We start from the raw sequence: 15,336 nt of genomic DNA on the forward strand, positions 1-15,336 counted from the left end.
GTAGAAATGATTGCAGTACATGCAATGCAATCAGAGCCTAAATATGGGCGCAGCAGGGAAGGTCTGTATTGTTCCTGTCTGAGCAGGAGCAAATATGTAAACAGGGAGTGGCCGACATTTTACTAACTCAGTGTCACTATTATAGTCGCAGCATAGGCAGCAGCGCACACATGCATACACACACACACCCAAGCACACATGCACACACTCGCTAAAAATGCTAATTTCACTTCCAAATCTGTAACTTTATTCGTTGAAAAATATCCAGATGAAACATCTGCCTGTACACGACTTAAAATCAAATCTAAAACAGTGAGAATCCACACAGAAACACAAGGTGAACCATTTATGTCTCAGGACAGCAATAACTATAATATTTAGAGTTTTGTATCAAAACTTGCCTAAAAAAATTTAAAATATTAAACTTGAATGTGAAGTGACACATTTTGCAATAAGTCCTCAAATACAACGTTAGGATTGTATCCTTTTCATCCCTGGTGAACTCATAGGACTCCATGAGTTTTGTTTGACAATACAATTACAAATGTCACTCATCAGCATTTTCTATGACAAGACTGACATTTTGCAGGCATAATATCAACAGATTTCTGAATCAAAGATCCACATTTGTTTTAATCTCCTGTGGTTTACATTCAATTATAACCATGTTATAATTTAGACTCATTGATAAACACATATTTATCTCTTCAAAATCTATGAAGACAAAGCGTGCAAATGCAATATATAAAACATTTGATTTCTGTGTAAAATAAGAAGCAATATTTACAAAAGTACACTTGATGGCATTTCTGCTGCGATTGAGGTGCAACAGTGAGAAGACAAGGCACGAGTGTGCACCATATTGTCCATCAACAGTTGCTCAACTGGCAGAAACAAAAAGTTTCATATCAATACATGTTGCTCTGACATCCCTGATTCCAAGCTAAAACATAGTGTTCAAACAAAGAGAGTAAATGGTGAAGGTGCACACCTCTGTATCAGAGTCCATCAATTGTCCAGCGTACCGGATCCACTTTTCTTGAACTGTTCGTCGAGTATTAAAAATACACAAGTCCTTTTCCGTCGGGGAGATCCTCCATCACTTGCGTGTCCATGTTGTCATCATAAAATATGGCACATAAAAACTGAACCTACGCTATCTTTGAAGAATATAAACAGTCTCTTTACTCCACAGGCGGCTGGTGGAGTGCAGGCCCGGTACCACTGTTAAAGAAGTGAACTTGTATGGCGTTACTTTGGCTTTAGATCGTCATGTCTGCAAAATCGCGTCTCACGAACCCTTTCTGTAACACAAAGAAACAAACAGGAGAGTGTTACGACACATAAAAAGTGTACAAAAAAGATGTTATTCAAACTTATATACACTGTACACCACAGAGGGGTAAACAAAAGCACCCTTGATCTTGACATTTGACCTGGAGTGAAACTCTGGACTCCCAATACGACAAATTCCATTTCAGAGTTACGCAATTCAGTGTTTGAATAGCTTATATTTTGTGACTGTACACATTTTCTTGGTACAGATAGTGGTGCAGGTAATTTTGGAGAAAAGTGTTTGTAAGACAAACTTAAAAGCATTTTTTTGTTCTGTTGGGACTTGTATGTTGAGAAATACCACACCCTGGGAGAGGCAAGTTGTGATCTGCAAAAAGCAAAAAGCCGACAACACCTGACCCTGCCCAAGACATGGGCACGCCTGTGTGTGCGTGTGTATGTGTGTATATGTGTGTGAGTATACGAGTTGAAAGAAGGGCAGTAACTTTTAACTGTCGGAGGTATATAGGTTTTGAACTTGTGTCGACCAATACACGAGGGAATTGCAGAAAGAGAGGAATGTGATCCATCACACACACACACAAACACACACACACGCACACTCTGTCACTCTCACTCCTTTTGCTTGGGCAAAACACACAGATATAAGAATGAGGGTGGGGCTCCATGAAGAGAAAACGTTTCGACTGAAATTTGACTTTTGATCGTCAGTCGTCATACAGAATGCTCTGTTCTTGCCGTGTTCGAGTCCCGGTGACTCTTGAGAAAGAGATTTTTGGACTGAATTGCGAGCACTGTCATTTAAAAAATATGCACACAACTACTTCTGCTTTATTTATTTTTTCTTTCATATATTTTCTATTCTCAATTAAATATCACAATAATGTGTGAGGAGAATATGTTTAAGTCCCTCAAGGAGCTGTAGTAAAGCGCAGTATAGTTATACATTGATATGAGCTGGTCATGCTTAAAAGGATTTTATAACCGTGCTATTTGTGCATAATTATTAATGGTTCAAATATGTGTGATTTGATTGTTCGACAACACACACTAACTTGAATCAAAAAATTCATTATTTGATCCCTTCTAAAGTATCAGTACATTAGAAATATGATGCTTTGATGTATTATTTATTTTCCCTCTCAGTTTTCTTTGACCATGCAGAGCTCGATTTTAGTCTCTTACTAATTTGTAGTCTTTGTGCAGTTTCTTGTACTGGAACATGTTGCTGAGCACCGTGGCTGCTGCTTTGGCTGCTTTGGTCTTCCCAGAACTGGTGAAAACAGATCCATGCACAGTTAATGCTTGGTACAAATGGTTTCAGAAGACAGGCAGCAATATTCAACATTTAACATCAAATGTCATGAAAACGTGCAACTATCTGCATCAGGTTGAATACACGATCAACTGGTTCGACATGATAAATCCATTCAACTTCAACCACTCACCTGTTGTCATGTGAGGACTTGATGCCGACCAGTTTTTGCACGCCGTCAAAGAAGTTGATGTCTCTGGCCGCCATGATGCTGCTGGTCACCAAGTTATTGAGAACGCCGCAGATGTTGACCGTCACTTCGCTGGAGGGCTCCTTCTGCTGCCCATCACAAGGCAGCTTGGTCACCAGGTTGTTCACCACCTTTGTAGCTAAAGATAAACCAGTAGGTCTTGTTAAGATTTATTTTAGCAATCAGATAATTCCCCTTAACAATGGGATCCTGTGTGGACACTCATCAAATTAATATTCAGCATTATTTTTGTTTTTCACTTTTAATAATTCTAATTCAATGTTATAGGAACATGCTTGTTCAGGCTTTATTTGTTTATTCTGGGCATCCAAGATGTTTCATTTGTGTGTCTGAATTCAACCCAAGTTTGTAACCTGATTTTTTTTTACTTGACTTTATTCAATTATTAATATTATTCAATCATAATTTGACTGATCGGAATCTATGACTCCTGTAGCAATATCTTTATGTTCTTATTTTTCACGTAAACAACCAGTGAAAAATGTCAAAGAAGTGATACCACAGAAATTCAGAATAATACTCTTTTAAATTAAATTGTGTTTAAATTAAATCAGTGCTATTTACGTTACACCATGAATATTGTGAAGCAAAACTGGTGAGAAGATTATTATAGACAATTACTGTTATTAGTGTGAAAAAACAACACATTTGACAATGTTATTAAAACTATACTCTGTTAATGGGTAGCTCAGAACATCATATTATTGATATCTACCAAGGATAATTAAAAAAAAGAAGAACTGACCCATGTCATTCTTGTCTTTGGCATGGCGGGACAGGTTTCGGAGGAGGCCAGTGAGAGAACGCAGCTCCAGATCATTGCTGGTACGCAGGAGGTCCAGCAGCACGGGCAGGATGCGCTCCTGCTCCAGAGCCACCCGGCTCAGCACAGAGGCCCACTGCAGGGCAACGAGGGACACATTCAAGAGTGGACCAACTTCAAAAAGACTCTTTTATTTTTTCACAGGCAAACTAACAAGTCTGCTGCTTACCCTCTTGTCTCCAGCCGTGATGTTCTGCAGCGCTCCGGCAGCTGCCTCGCGGGTGGTGGAGTTGATCTCACACTGTTGCAGCACACGTTTGTACAACCCCACTATCTGCGGGTGCCACAGCCACTCCACGCCCTTTGGCACCCGAGCGACCTCGGTGAAAGTGGAGAGATCCTGGTTCATCCTCTGTTCGAGGACGGAAGAAACAAGGAGACATTGGTGAGACGGAGGAATCTTGTCTGTACACACAAAAAGCTGAGGGATAAATCATTCTTACATTCTTGGCTTTCCGGCTCTGAGGTGTAAAGCAACCAATGGCTTCGCCCGTCCCTGAGTCCTGATCTCTGGTTGGTCCTTCAAGGCGCATCATAGCAGATGGAGGCATCTCACTGTACAGCTGGTAGGAGAGGTTCCTCAAGACACACACTGAATTCTCCACCCCCTAGTAAAAAAAAACACACACACACACTCAGACAAATAAATACATATGCCTTGGTGTGAACAGAAACAGCCGCTTGAATTCAGCTTCATCGAGTCTTTTCTCACCTTATCTTCTGACTTGTTTTCATCAAGGGAGGCATTGATGTAGCCCACCAAAGAGTCCACCAGTCCATATGTTTCTCTCATCTGCTGACGGGTCTTTTCATTCACAGAGCTCATATTCCTGCGCACACAAAGAGCAAATGTGGGGTCAGAGGGTTATTTTAGGTAACAATCCAGTCAGGAATCCTGCATGGTACTACTTAAATACGCAAATAGAAAATGCAGAACAGTTTGGCTTCGGCATTGGTTTCTGCTCCTCACACTGTGCTGCACGATACATATCATCCATATGGATGGATCAATAAACAAAGCAGAGCCGAAGCAACTGGAGGCTGGAGTGACGCAGGCTTTTGCAAACAACAGTAACAAAAAAAGTGTCCTGCCAGAACAAGTTTCCAAAATATAAATGTGATCAAAAAGCAGATAGAGAAATGTATTTAAACAAAAGGAGCAAGCACAGAGACAAGAGACAGATAAGTGAGATTGACCTGAGGCATCCTGTGGTGTTGTAGAAGATGTCTGCCTCAGAGGGAGAATGCTGGATGCCCTCATTGTCTCCGCCCCCTGACAGAGGGATGAGGATCTTATCCGTCAGCTCCGGAAGTGTCTCCCTGGCCAGTTTCTCCTTCAGGTTGTCTTTGGATGAAAGGTTCCACAGGATACCTGCACACACACACCAGTGGAGAATCAGCAACACTGACAGGCATGCTTCATTTTGCACATGTATGTACCTAATCTAATCTTTATGGACATTTCAACTTCTTGGAGAGTACCGTTATTTTACGGTAACCTCCGGAGCAGTGTGTGGGATTAAGTGTCATCTCGTGGCTGAGAGAGTGTTGGAGAGCCGCGGTGGTTTTTAGGTAATGTAAAAAACACTAAGAGCCCTCTCTTGAGAGCCAGCGTTTGGGTTGTCCATTCTGGGCTACTGTAGAAACATGGTGGTGCAAAATGTCAGACTCCATGAAGAGGACCTGCTCTTTATGTAAATATAACATCGGATTCTAAGGTAACGCAATCAAAATTATTCGTATAATAAAATAGTTATGGCTATTATAAATGTTGATGCTATTATAACACCCTGTCCCTTGAACCCTCCTGTTACCTTAGGGTCAATTTGACCCCATTCAATGTTTAATGTCGGTGTTCTTTGGGGTCAATTTGACCCCAGGCTGTTTTTCACTGTGTCAAACATATAAGAAATATCAACTTTTTTATATATTTAAAGGGCTATTTAGGTAGTCAACAAACAAACATAAAGTACCTCACACTTAAACTTGGAAAACAATATTAATTCTAATAATTTTCTGGAGGTTTTAATTGCTGGGGTCAAATTGACCCCAAGGGTAAAATATGTCAGTAAATATAAAGGTAACAGGAGGGTTAAACATTGAATGGGGACAAATTGACCCTAAGGCAACAGGAGGGTTAAGACCATTTGGGAAGTCAGCTTAGTTGCTTTCTTGCTGAGAGTTAGGTGGAAAGATCGATGCCACTTTCAGACTTGAACGTGGTTTCAATCTTCTGATCCAGCTCAACACAAGGAAAAACATTTTGAATTTAGAGATATGGAATACCTTTCAAAACCTCTGAGAGAAACTAAAATTATAGTGAAGCTATAACATTAGTCGTCACTATGTGGGAAAAGCTGCACACCTGCATTTGCTTTGTTCTTATTTTTTCAAACTTTGAACCTGCTGATATAAATCAAGGTGTAACGGCTCAAAGGAACGAATGACAAGGCCATCAGTCACAAATGGAGTAGATATACTGTTAGTCTACAGGCCATGACAACACCCACACATGCCTTGATCCCCCTCCACACACACCCTATAGAAAAGTCCCCGTCAGACAGTAGTGTGTACATAGACACACTGCATGTCAAACAAATATCCGCACTATGAAGTTGTTGTCAACAATTGTGAGTGCTGAAGAGGGGAGTCAACTGTGAATGGCATTAATGTTGAGTACTGAAAAACTCTACAGAGTAAAAGAATAACGTCTCTCACGTCTCTGAAAATACAAATCGTAAACTTTAATTCAGCGACAGTTAATGCTCATAATCTGTAGATTATTGTAAAAGTGACTTGTTACAGCTTGACACGTCCTGCTGTGTGTTTGCTGCTGAATAATATCAATCTAATAATAATAATAATAATGTAATGTATTATTATTATTATGAATCTCAAAACTTTAATGATAATATAATAATTATATATATAATAATAATATAATAATAATAATATAATATATATAATAATAATAATAATTATTATTATTATTAATTATTATCATTATAATAATAATGTAATGTATTATTATTATTATTATTATTATTAATCTCAAAACTTTGTTTACTATTGTTTCCAAATAATTGATATTAATATCCACTCTCGGAAAAGTCCCAAACAAGCCCTCTGAGCCCAACTGTGCTTGTTGTGCAATGGTTGTTGTTGTTGTTGTTGTTTTAGTTCCTGTGATGGGGATTTTCCTACCAGTGATGTTTTTGTGGAGCTCTTCATCAGGTTCTTTAAGTGCCTCGACCAGCTGTGGGATGCCGCCCTCCTCGATCAGGGCCACCTTGTTGTCCATGTTCTCATAGATGAGGTTGCGTGTGGCGCCAGTGGCGTAACGCTGCACTTCCTGGCTGTCGCAGTTGAACAGCTTGACCAGCTCCGTAATGCCCTTCAGGCGACGCACCTAGAATCCATGTGGCAGGAAAGACATTCTGCTTAGGATATTTACTGTTTTGTAAACTACAGTGATTAAATGTAGAATATATATGTGATTATAGCAACAAGTCTAATTTGTTTCCATTTATATCAGTGTCCATGGTGCATACACATGCATTGCTGTCACCACCAGTTAAAAGTTCAATTTTGGAAGATACATTTGTTCGCTTTCTTGCCAAGAGATAGATGTGAAGAATATCACTCTCATGTCTGTATGGTAAATATTAACAGAGCCGTTGAGACTATGTTGTTACCTGTTGGCAGAGCCAGGCTAGTTTCCCTCTTTATGCTCTTTAAGCTAAACTAACCGACTGCCGGATTTTCCTTCAGATTTGCTGCACACACACAAGCTTCTCATCTACCTCTCAGCAAATAAGAAAATGTGTTTATTTATCCAAATATCAAACTATTTGAATCATCTGGATCTCTTTTCGTTAAACTCAAGAGCATCCTCGGAGCTCAAAAACATCCTCACCAAGCAAAAAGCCCACGACCAAACTGAGCGAGGCACATAAAATAATAATATACACTTTTATGAATCCCCAAGGGGAAATTAGTTCTCTGCATTTAACCCATCTTTAGTTATTAAGGAGCAGTGGGCTGCGGTGAAGCGCCCGGGAAGCAACTGGGGGTTCAGTGCCTTGCTCAAGGACACTTCGACTTGCAACTAATGGGGAGAGCGGGGATCGAACCCACAACCTTGCGGTTGCAGGACGGCCCTCTTACCCCACTGAGCTACAGCCGCCCCTAATAAGAGTTCCCAGCTGCTATTCAACTGGAGCACACCAGAACTGAAGAAAAAACTGCTTCTCCGTGACACCAGAAATGGAGAAGCATCCATCGTTTAAAGGAAAACAATTTTCATGACTGAGCTTCTTAATAAGGGATTGCAGAGAAGAACAACCCAGAGTAAATCAGCGTGGGCTACCTCGTCTTTGGCCTCGCTGTCGTTGTAACACTCGTGTTGAATGTAGGCGGCACCCAGGACCTGCAGATCGTGGTCGGGCTCTCTCAGGTTTTGCACTGCGGTGGGCATGTCCAAGGCCGCGATCCTAGCGAAGGAGCAGAAGAACATATTCAACCAAAGAATCTCAAACATTTCAATTATGGCACCCTGACATGTAAGATTTGGTATCATAACATATGTCATTTGGATGTTTGAAGGAAAAACAACAGTAATTATTCAGAGATGATTTGTTTCATTCTCTTTTGAAAAAATACTTCTTGTTGATTTACTTCTAAATTTCACAGTGGTGTGTGTGTGACTGCTTGGTTGTGGGATGTGTGAAATGTGAGGGCCTGGAACCGAGTTGCCACACCAAAAAACAGTCCTGCCACTCAGGAGCCACCTCCCCATGTACAGGCTTAGGAAATACACTGCTCACATCACACTCCCTCACTAAAATACCTGACTCATCATACTGGTGTATCACATTCACCAGCTTATCACTGATCTGTCATTGTGTATTTTAACCTAATTAAAAGATAAGGACGCCATGATTCCATATTGTTCTTATGTTCAAGAAATCCAATGAAAAGACTCAAAGCAATGATGTTTTTGTCTGTCTCCTAATACCTTCGTATCTCTGTACCCTGTCTCGTCCTTGATTTTAGCAGGCGTCACTCAAACACACTCCATTTGGTGAGCTAGTGAGTATCTACCGCAGCTGGACGATGAATGTGGGACTGACTCAAGATAAACTCCGTGCCCGTGTTACTTGTAACAAAGGGACATGTCAGCCCAAAAGTGTGACTCATCGTTGGGTTTTCAGTCGTCTTTGAACAATGGAGAGACAGAGCTCTTGTATATTTAGGCTTTGCCTCCATGAACAATTATTATTGGCAGAATCAATGTATTGTTGGTACACACTGAAGATTTCTATCAGTAATTGTATGAGAACATGCAAACAAAACTAAACATTACTGTTGTGAATGTGAGCAGAAGTAATGGATGGGTGTCATTTCAGTGTCTCACCCGCTAAGGTTACCCATGCTGGCTCCCATCTCCATCTGCCCATCGTAGATGTCCGCGCCCCTGCCCACACTCTTCATGCTTCTGACTGACATGGCCCGGGACATGGTGCCCACGCGCTGCATGAGGTTCCCCTGGGAACCAGAGGACACTCCGGATGCCATGAACCCTCCTCCGTCCACTCTGTCCCCCCCTCCAACATACATGCTCCCACCTTGGACCATCTGCTGCCCCGACACGGAGCCCATGCTCATCCGGTTTCGGTTTGTAATCCTGCTGATGGTGCGGTGGGCTGGGCCTTTGTAAGAATGTTGCTGGTTGTACTCCACCTCTCCTCCTGTCATCCCTCCGCCGCGGGAAAGAGTGCCACTCAGAGATCGGCGCATGGGCGACGTCATGGTCATGGAGCTCTCTCCCGATTTCACCTGGGTGGGGTAGCCGTTGATTGACCTCTGATCGTACTGCCGTCTCATCGTGGCATCGCGGTCGGAGACCAAACTGTCGGCATCGCTGCCATCCATCATCCAGGGATTCACAGGCCCTGCATTCATGGAGCGCATGGACTGCGTGGAGAGGATCTCTCGATCTAGTCGGCTATGTTGCCCTCCGTCTCCTTGGTAGCGCCCCATGGTTTGCTCTTCTCGGTAAAAACCGCCACCACCACCACCACCACCTCCACCACCCATTCCACCCCCACCACCCCCGACAGTGATCCTGTGAAACTGGGCCATGTCTGGACCGGTAGACTGGCTGCTGAAGCCTGTTCTCTGGGATATGCGTGGACCCTGAGAGTGAGGAAGAGGAAGAACTGTAAATGTGAATTTGTTTAAGTCACAGCATATCGACAGAAATGTATTTCCATTGCTCATATAAACAAACATTTGTTTAGTAGATGAGGGCATGATTATGGACTCAAATATCAGATAAGGTCATCGAAAAGCAGGACGATTTCCATAATGCAGCTGCAGGTTTCTCTTAAACTCAGAGGTCAAACATCTGTGCCACAAAGAATCCCTAAAATGGAGGAATCTAGAGGGTGGACTTGAAACCTAGAGCCGATCTGATTACGGCGTACTGTGAAATACCACACATGCCGTTTCCTCGGTGACCCACTGTGCCACTAGCAGAGGGTCAGTGAAGAGTTTAAAACGACACATTACATGGTCAGCTGTCTATGTGCATGACATGTGTGAACAGATGCTGAAACACTGACATAATGCTGTATTACTCACCATTGTTCTGGCGCCCGAGTACATGTAGGAGGATTTAGAGCTGTAGTTTGGGTTATAGGTTTGATATTTCGAAGCTGAAGAACCGCCGTGCTCTGGAGGGAAGCGGGGAGACAGAATAACAGATGAATACCACATGTAATATCACATTGATATCAGCGATACAACTGTAATCCAATGAAGCTTTGCTCACATAAACTATTAATTAAAACATACAGTGAAGTCATACTTGGATTTGCTTTTCCTAAATGTAACATATCAGGCCTTAAAGGATAGCTTCACCATTTCTCAACTGTCTTAAAACAAAAATAGAAAGAGATCATTTAACGGCAGTATGAGAAGGAGTGATGATTAATGCCCTCATAAGAACAAGCAGTCTATTCCAGTTACCTCTTGAAATGACATTCAGCTCAAAAGTTACTTAAATAATCAACATTTTATGGGGATTTGATGATAAAACATGTTAATGGCACAGTGGATGTGTTTGTAGCATCACTGTTGCAGTGGCTGGCTTCGAAACAGGTCCAGGCAGAAACGAAACAGAAACAACTGAAAGCTACCGTTTTCATTTTTGGATTAATTTGCATTTTTGTTGAAGTGCAGAAGTGGTGAAAAATAGTTTCACTTTTTTCAAGCAAGGAGTTCCCATTCGTTACTCTGGAAGTAGACTCAGCTGAATGCAGTGTTTGGGGTTTTCTACTTTGTGTGACCATTCAGCAAAGACAAACATATGTTCAGCATGTATTTTTCATAATTTGTAATTGCCCTTTTGTAATCTCATAAAAGAAGAACAACGTTTAACATCTTGAAAATATCTTTCATGATGTTCGTTGTGTCAGGTGATAATTAAGTTCTTACACATCCATAAATAATGCAACGTCAAGTCAAGCCTGACGTTTGGTGGTGTTACTGAAACAATTAAAGTGTTATCCTCTTTCAGCACGGTGGCTCAGTGGTTAGCACTGTCGCCTCACAGCAAGAAGGCCCTGGGTTCGAATCCCGGTCGTCCAGGTCGTTCCAGGTCCTTTCTGTGTGGAGTTTGCATGTTCTCCTCGTGTCTGCGTGGGTTTCCTCCGGGTACTCCGGTTTCCCCCACCATCATAAAGACATGCACCGCAGCCTCACCCCGGTTCCTATGGATGTGAATGAGTGTTGGTGGTGGTCGGAGGGGCCGTAGGCGCTGATTGGCAGCCACGCTTCCGTCAGTCTGCCCCAGGGCAGCTGTGGCTACTGATGTAGCTTACCACCACCGGGATGACTGTGTGTGTGTATGACGACTGGACTCTGGACTCTGTAAGCGACTTCAGGTATTTAGAGAAGCGCTATATAAAATTGAAGGTTATTATTATTATTATTACTTTTACGATCTTGTGTTTCAAAACTAAAACACATTTCTTTGGGTTGTCTTTTTCTTAAAATTCCCTGTGACTCATATAAGTGCATTTAAATATAACTGAGTTTTTACTGTAGAAGTCTTCCTGTAAACAGGAAAGAATTCAAAGTAAAACAAACGGTGTTGAAGTAACAGATGGCAGATCGAGCTCGGGCATAACGAGGCCTCACGCCTCTCTAATTTACAACAATGAAAGACAACCAGTTTAAATAGCAGGTGTCCTGTTGCACTTAAGACTGAGGTTTGGGTTGCACACACGGCCCGGCACAGCCGTCCCCGGGTGTGACGTCTCTGGTTCCCCTTTAGTCCGAGGGAACGGTTCACATACACAGAGACGCTCTCGGCTCGCTCAGCGCAGAGAGCGTGTCAACGTGTTTGCTCTCAAACCAGAAAACTGAATTACCTGACAGGTGAGTGTAGAATGTGAGGCATGTGAAGTAAACAATAAAGAAAAGGGACTACAGCCAGGGGCTCTAAGCTAAATGCTAATAGGGGTTTCAGTGCATTGGCATGCTGACACTAGAAGATTAGCCCCAAACACAAAGCTGAGCTGAGGGCGATGTGCATTTCATTACTTTTGCAGGTATTTAGTGTAAGAATTTAACTAAATGAATTGACCTGAAGACGACGTATGATTAATCGTGAGCACCAACCTTATTACAAATCATCCTCAAGGAGACCTAAATATCTACAGTTAAAAAAATCTAAAAACATATCAACTTCATAGTGGCACTAGAGAATGTCAGAGAGTCACCAAAGCCAGTAGGATTGACCGTCTGAGGACCATGACCAGCTGGACAAATGGTATTGTAATCCAATGGATTAGTGCTAGACTGACTGAAAGACACGCCAGACAGTAGTCGGTGTTTGACGATGTGCAACATGCTCTGACTCGAGGCTCGAGCCAATGGTCCCGACTGCACTGATCATGATTCAAAACTGACTAATGCCTTTGTCTCGTACACGTAACGACCTCAGACGACTTTATCCGCCAGGCAAAATGACAAATTAATTATAAGGGAAACATTCTGAGAAAACAGAAAGAGGTTAATGCATACGTGTGTGTACATGTGGACGTGTGTATGTTTCAGACAGAGGGGAGGGCTGAACTACCTTCACATGTATATGCAGCTCACACACACAGAAACACACACACACACATACACACCAAACCAGTTGGTGTAGAAGAAAAAAAGCCAACCGCGGCAACGCCCAGCACACCTTTGCATCACACAGAAAGCACACCCTGAAAACAGAACTTGTGTTATTATACGTTGTCTTTTGAAAAATGTACTTTGGTCATAACGCCATAACTTAAACACACGTTATTTTCTCTACTCTCACTTTCTGCCGAGAATTGCATACCTGTGAACACCAATTAGTCCAAAATGGACAATTGTTGCAGCATTTATATACAGGAGAGTTGCACAATCCTCTGGGTGCTCTCATGTGTGCATTCATTCATAAAGAGCTCTTCTGTAGCCTCTTGGTCAGGTTTCAAAAGACGATGAATATGACGTGGCAGCATTCTGTGTATGTATGATTTTACTCCCGTTGCAAAGGACAGGCGGAAATAACAGTGTACAAAAACACGCTCAGCCTCGTACTGCATACCGTACGGCCACGATTGGCTGAAGTCTTTGACAAACATAATGGAGGTAAACATTTTAAAAACACACAGTGACTCATTTCACTGACGTATGTCCTTCTGCAGTCCCAAATTTAAAAAACGCACGAGCAGTATGTTGTTGTCCTGGAGACGGTTAGCCCACAGGGGAAACACTCAAACCGGACAAGTGAGAATTTTGTAAAGTCATAAAAACAAGAAGCTGATCCCTGTAGTTAATTACGGGACGTTAAGGAAATGTCCTTATGTATCAAGAAGGGGCAAGTTTAAGCCACCAGATTTTAAAAAACCAACACAACACAGTGTCCATGTGTGGCTCCACACTAACTCAGCTCCTTAACGGCATCACATGTGTCGTAACAGTCGAGGAAACAAGTTCCCAGCTCGACTGGAATCCTTTACAGGAGCCTTACTGCTGCTTACATAACAATCCCACCTTGGCTGACTTTGTCTGCATGCCGAGACGACTAGACACAATGCGTCTTCTTTGATCAGACAACACAACAACATCATCTCTCAGGTATCTCCTGAACCCTCAGCACCCACAGCTGAGTGAGACCTGAAACCCAACCCCACAGAGAGAGGCTTTCACCTTGCTCTGCTATCAGGGAAGTTCATGAAAGCAGCACTTGTTTGAGCCTGTTACTCATTAACCCTTTCTCACGTGCATGTTCGCCTCATACAGCACGGTAAGATCACCGCTGAGGCTTCTGGTCCGTCTGCTACGAACCTGAAGAGCAGCTGAATAGGCACATTCCCAAATGAGGGCCGCACACGAACGTACACAAAACAACACCTGTTGAAGGTAAAAGCTTCTCCGATGGTAAAGGTCACTTTGGGTGAATACTGACCTTGGTTCTTGTCAAATAAACAAAAAAATCAAACTATAGCTTAACAATTAGTCGAATAACCGGTCAGGGGACTTAACGTCCATTGTTTTTAAATTGGTAAATATTTTTAAAGGAAGAATTACTTTAGTTATCTTTGTCTTATATGATAGTGAGCTGAATATCTCTGGGTTGTAAGCGGACTGCAAGCTGCTATTAAAACTGCCCCAACTCATTTATAAATGAATAAAGAAAATATTCTGTGGTCTGATCTAAAATTAGAATACGTGTTAGTTATCTCCATGTTATGCTTGTCTGGGGGTGATTAAAAAGGGGAAACAAAGGAGGGGTTTTACATTGTGTAAACAGGTAATAAACAGGAATACAACAGTTCTGCTCATCACCGGAGACCAAAAAACAACCCAAAACTATATTTAAGCGATTAACCCAAAACTATATTTAAGCGATTTTGATATAGTTGTTTGTATAGTTGTTTTTTGGGCCAAATGAGACAAAGAGTGACTTGTGAGACATTTTAATTCCCTGTCTATATGAGATTAACATATATGTGAAGTGTGATATGTTTTATGTTATTATCATTAGACTGTATAAACCAATTGACCTTTCTCAGACACCTGCACCTGAGGCTGTGTGGGGGCTCAGAACGCGTTTACCCCCCGAGCCCAAATCATTCAGAGCCAACAGCCGGCACAGTTTATCGCGGAAGTGGATTACAAATACTTGTCATAGTTGCTTACCTGACATGGCGTAATGTGCGGCCGATCCATTGTGACGCGGAAGTGTGGACTTCTCCGCCATTCTCATCTGGACCTGCTGATGCACGCGCCGCGCTCTGGCCATCTCGTCCAGCACGGTGCCCCCGTTCCCGAGCTGGATCTCAGACGGGATTCCATAGGTAGTGACCGTGGTGATGGGCTGTAACGCGGACAAAAACACGTTCTCTGTGTCCACGGCATTCATGGTGAGCTGTTACGAAGAGAGACGCGCCTGGGCAGTGAACCGTGGTTGCGGACAGGCTGCTTGCGCGGCTGAAAGTGTGTGAGGCGCGCGGAGAGGCGCTCACCGCTCACAGGGCTGCGCATCGGCAGGAGGCGGAGCCTCGGAGTCAGTGAACCCCGCACCTACCTGACTCACAGGTGCGCTTTTGCGTCTTCTTTGGCGGTTTACAGCAGTCGTTAATC

The 15,336-nt window shown here is 42.6% G+C and overlaps 1 protein-coding gene across 1 annotated transcript; it reads right to left on the reverse strand.

The window, feature by feature from the left end:
• Window positions 1–230: 230 nt before the first annotated feature.
• Window positions 231–15,189, reverse strand: pkp3a (plakophilin 3a). The gene is made up of 13 exons (XM_056417262.1): window positions 14,893–15,189; window positions 10,291–10,382; window positions 9,062–9,843; window positions 8,015–8,138; window positions 6,850–7,054; window positions 4,843–5,017; window positions 4,358–4,475; window positions 4,089–4,253; window positions 3,815–3,997; window positions 3,568–3,721; window positions 2,745–2,940; window positions 2,482–2,569; window positions 231–1,304 (listed from the first exon to the last, which is right to left on the reverse strand). The coding sequence occupies exons 1-13, from the start codon at window positions 15,113–15,115 to the stop codon at window positions 1,263–1,265; spliced, it is 2,547 nt and encodes an 848-aa protein (XP_056273237.1). The 5' UTR covers window positions 15,116–15,189; the 3' UTR covers window positions 231–1,262.
• Window positions 15,190–15,336: the final 147 nt, after the last annotated feature.

Source organism: Pseudoliparis swirei, chromosome 6 (assembly GCF_029220125.1).
Source record: "Pseudoliparis swirei isolate HS2019 ecotype Mariana Trench chromosome 6, NWPU_hadal_v1, whole genome shotgun sequence".
In the NCBI taxonomy this organism is placed as follows: Eukaryota; Metazoa; Chordata; class Actinopteri; order Perciformes; family Liparidae; genus Pseudoliparis; species Pseudoliparis swirei.

Coding starts and splice junctions, on each gene's coding strand:
- pkp3a (XM_056417262.1), bottom strand. CDS start 15,115: ATGAATGCCGTGGACACAGAGAACGTGTTTTTGTCCGCGTTACAGCCC. Junction 8,139..9,061: donor AGCATGGGTAACCTTAGCGG/GTGAGACACTGA, acceptor CTCCTTCGCTAG/GATCGCGGCCTTGGACATGC. Junction 4,476..4,842: donor AACACCACAGGATGCCTCAG/GTCAATCTCACT, acceptor TTGTGTGCGCAG/GAATATGAGCTCTGTGAATG.